Source organism: Triticum dicoccoides, chromosome 2A (assembly GCF_002162155.2).
Source record: "Triticum dicoccoides isolate Atlit2015 ecotype Zavitan chromosome 2A, WEW_v2.0, whole genome shotgun sequence".
NCBI classification, from domain to species: Eukaryota; Viridiplantae; Streptophyta; class Magnoliopsida; order Poales; family Poaceae; genus Triticum; species Triticum dicoccoides.
This window is the reverse complement of record NC_041382.1, coordinates 702,277,123-702,281,595: the sequence shown is the minus strand read 5'-3', so window position 1 is coordinate 702,281,595 and position 4,473 is coordinate 702,277,123. Positions and strand designations below refer to the sequence as shown.

General features: G+C 44.2%; 1 protein-coding gene across 1 annotated transcript; it reads right to left on the bottom strand.

The window, feature by feature from the left end:
- Positions 1 to 283: 283 nt before the first annotated feature.
- Positions 284 to 3,731, bottom strand: LOC119356395. The gene is made up of 7 exons (XM_037623353.1): positions 3,578 to 3,731; positions 2,934 to 3,069; positions 2,204 to 2,294; positions 1,311 to 1,430; positions 1,083 to 1,205; positions 676 to 794; positions 284 to 587 (listed from the first exon to the last, which is right to left on the bottom strand). Exons 1-6 carry the CDS (start codon positions 3,609 to 3,611, stop codon positions 708 to 710), a joined length of 591 nt encoding a protein of 196 aa, XP_037479250.1. The 5' UTR covers positions 3,612 to 3,731; the 3' UTR covers positions 284 to 587; positions 676 to 707.
- Between the last annotated feature and the right edge of the window lie 742 nt (positions 3,732 to 4,473).

Genomic DNA, 4,473 nt, shown 5'->3' with positions numbered 1-4,473 from the left:
AAACCTGCCTAATACATGCCCAAATCGGTAATCCACCAATACTGAAGTCTAGATGTTGAATTTTCAGCGGTGTTCTCATTCTTCAGGCAATTTTACCCAGGTTACTGGTAGACAGTAAATTCAGACAATCCTATGCCACACAGCTATTGCGGTCACCAATTCTAATATGTTGATTCCAGTGGAAGTTTTAGAGCTCATGCAACAACAGAGTTTGCAGGCATTGCAGCAATACATCTTAATACGAGAAAGATGTCCAAGGTAATGTGATTTCTAGTCGATACCATTCCGATGCCATCAGTTGATTTCTTCTAGGAAAATTTAAACCAAACACACCATTGTCTATTATTAGTGGTACTAGTACACAACAGATTGAGAGAATCGTATGCCACTCCGCTATTTAGATCACCAGTTCTAAATTACACAATTTTCATGAAAGTTTTTGGAGCTGATGGCGATGACAGAGCATACAGAACTACAGCAATACAGCTTGAGCACAGAAAAAATCTCCAACGAACTACTTGCAATCATTTTTGGTGTCGCCGGTTAGTTGAATAGAGCACCCATCAGTTTGCCCGACGAAATACTCCCTGTAGTTTCAGTTTGACAAGGTTCATTGTTGACTACACTTTCGATTCAGATGTCTGCACTATATGAATTCCAGGGCCAGTGACTCACCTGGCAAAGCTGCTAATCACACGATATGGTCATTATGTTGCACTTTCTCCTTGCACAAAACCCTGTTCACTCGAGTTTCCTTCCAAAACTCCATTATCATCCAGTGTTGATATTTCAATCTGCAAAGTTAAGTGAAAATGCTATAAGTTTTCATACAGCAACTTAACAAAAATAACACTCATAAGCAATAACACTGAAGAAATATAAAACTGAATTTCATTGATTCATACTTCCAGCACTAGCATTGACCATGTAAAAATTGTTTTTACTAGTATTCATTTGAAGAGCCTTTACATTAACTTGTAGATTTGAGAGTACTTAAGGCAAAGCACTTTGTTTGCAAAGAAATATTACTTTACATATTATACAGAAAATATAACACTGTAAAGGTTCTATAATGGTTCTACTTCGGTTTCATCTTTAACAGCCTCTTTTTCGACACTGCCAGTGACACGCTTCAATCGGGCGGCAGCTTTGTCAATCGCAAGGTTCAGTTGGCTTATCTTGTCACCCAGTGTCTGACGAGTTTTCTGGAACAAATACACAAATATTTAGTTGTCAAAATAATACCTTTTAATCTTTCACATATAGAAGTCTGGAAATGTGCCACACTGCCACCGCATTTGGCTCCTTACCTCTAAACCTTCATCATAGTATTGAGCATTACGTGGCCTTGGTACACTTTGGACGCCTTGCTCGTCAGGCTTACCATCTTGCCCGTCGTCATTCAGCAATGTATCTAAAGTTTTGCTGATCTGCTCAAGGAGGTCAAGTTTTTAACAAATAGTCCCCCGGTGGAAAATTGCCAATAGAACAAGGCAAGTAGATAACAGATTGTAGCATGGGGCCAGGGCCAGTCATACACCTGTCTGCCAAGCGTTAGACTGGCATCAGAGATAGAAGCAGCAACTGATGCGCATTACTAGAGGACTAAGACTCCTTTCCCTTGCCCATTAAGCTAGGAATTGGATTTCCCGCAAAAAGAAGAGCTAGGAATTGGATGTCAAAGATTTGAATAAGGACAAGATATATTAAATTAGTTAGATTCTAGCTTTTGTTCATTACTTCTTACTTGCAAGCTGGTGTTTGAGGAGATTGAATAATCAAATAGGGGAAGCAAGATCTGGAAGGATCACCCATGTTCCTTCCCTCTCTCTCTTGCGATGGCAGAGACGCACCTGGCCGGTGCAAAACGCCACAACAGTGCACAAGTGCTGACTTGTTCCTTCACGTTCCTATTTCTCTGTACTTCCGCTCAAGACCATAACAACCATCTAGACTAAAAAAATAATCTGTACCACCTACACATAGTAACTTGCATCATGCTTAGTTAAGAGTTGTAGTATTACATGTGGACTTTGAGCTTGTTGAGATCGTAACTTTTTGTTTGTTCTTCGGTAGAACACTAGATGCTGTGACTTCTATATTTGCTAGGCAGAGCATTGTTAATTAATGCATGATGGTTTTACATTCCCTTCCTGAGGTTGCACATGTGGCAATGAAGAATACTCCAAAGGTTCGATAATACCTGAGGAGCAAAGACATAACCCAGTGTTCCAAAGACTGCTCCCCCTATGAGAAATCCAGTCAAGAATCCTCCCCCGCCTTTAGAATCTTCACTGCATAATCACATCACAGAAAATAAAATTTGAGAAAAGCATACAGAATGCGGGAAAAAAACATATACCGGTACTCTAATGATTACAAGATATCAAAACATAGCAAAGCTCTGTCCAAAACCAAAGTACCAGAAGATGTCATCGGTGAAGATGACAGTCCAAACCCAAGGTGCAGGAAGAAGATGCCATTGGGGAATATGACCTCCACCACTTGTGTTAAAAGGTAACTGATACATCTACTTGAAAAGAATCTCAACAAGCGCTTTCAACAAAACATGTGTGTCTACACCAAAATGTAGGCATGCTATCTACAGCACAAAGCATTTTCAGCATGATATAGTGATATGAATTGTACATTCAAAATAGAGCTCCATTTCAGCGTGCCGGTGCTCAATTCATATGCAACTAGAGCAGAACATGAACAAAGAATTATCATTACCAGTCATCTCAGCTGTAGCTTGAGCTATGGAACACTAAATGAACCAGGCTACTTGTTCTCTACCACGAGACAATGTAACAGAGATGAAAACTGGGAGAAGCTGCCTATGCTCGATTACTTCAAAACTTTTGGTGCTCCAGATGTAATTATTCAGCCGTAAAAAGAACATAAATAATCAAGTAACAAATTGTAAGCAAGACCTTTCTGCTCTGCAGACGGTTAACTTTCCATAAAGATTTGCATTTTGGGAATTTGAGGGAACTGCTAGCTGCAAGAAATTTCTGTTTGAGATCAGCTTCTTCGGCTTGCATCCAAATGCACTGGTATGCGCCCCACCTGTGACAGAACAGAAGGAAATAAAACTCTCAGCAAACAACTGAGTAGCAACTGGGTACTAAAGAACTTCTACAGAATGCATAAAAATACTAAAATGCCAAGCTCCACTTATACACCAGGCAAGAACAAGCGCTCCATGAGTTCATAAGATACGAGCAATTGGATCTCCATATATTATCTACATAAAGAATAACCTTCCGGGAAATCCACACTTACAGTTACAGTGTTACTCAGTTACTCTGACCATACCATAAGTTGGACTGCAAGTAGCAGAAGCGGCGGTTGTTTGTGCAACCACGCCGCAATACAGATCCAAAACTAACACATCTACTCCTAGGTCCTTAGCACAGAACAAGTAAGGTGCAAATCTCTTTGGTCTACTAACTCTAGAGAAGTTCCGGTGGCCAAATTAACACGCATCTGATTCTCAAGCCAATACGTTTCCATGAAGAAAGTACCGAAGCAAGGGTCGGAGAAAAGAGACGCGGGGAGCGGAGAAGTGGCTCACCGGAGATGGAGAGGGCCGCGGAGGGAGCAGCCATCGCCGCCGAGCAGGTGGGTGCGGAGGAAATGAAAGGGGAACGGCCTCTGCAGAGGAGGCGATGAACTCGGCGGCTTCTCCTGCTTTCCGCCGGCTCTCGCACAGCGCGGTGGACACGTGGAAGGATCAGAGCGGGGGATCTATCACTTGGCGGATGGTGTTGGGCTCTGAGTTTTTCTACGAGCAGTTGGGCTCTAATAGGCCGGTGATCCCGCAAACCACCGTCCTGCAAAATTTACGACAAACTAAATTTACGGTACCGCGGACGGTAAGAAAATACAAATCTAGTAAACAAACACAAACACATACGGTATAATTTAAACTAGCGGTTCGTGCCACATATTACATTGCTGAACAGAGTTCACACTAATATTAAAAAAACCTAGATACGCATCATCATCACCACCGTCCTTCTTGACGCCGAGGTGGTGCTCCGTTAGCAAGTTGGAGAGGATGGCGAGCTGGTACTCCTCATTCAACGCCTCCACCCGCATCGCTGCAGCTTCGTCTCCAGTGGCGATCGCCTCCTCCGCGCGCGAACCACGCGCGCTCCGCCACTCGGAGAAGCTTGAGCGCGGGCGAGAGGTCCGATCTAGCCTGTCGAAGTTGCTCCAGGGCCGGCGGCTGGCGTTGCGGGAGAGAGCGCCGCGTGTCCGCGGCTGCTCCCTGCGCCACTCCTCCACCTGCAGGCAGAGAGAGGAGCTACCGACCTCGTCGTTGTTGCAGTGCTTGCAAGGCGACGAGCCGCCACCCTCCCTCGGCCACCCCTTCTGCCACCCGCTCACGACATCAGGGCTCGGTTCCGGTGACTACGCGCGCCGCAAAAGGCTGCTGGAAGACAGGGATTTGTCGCCGAAGGAGAG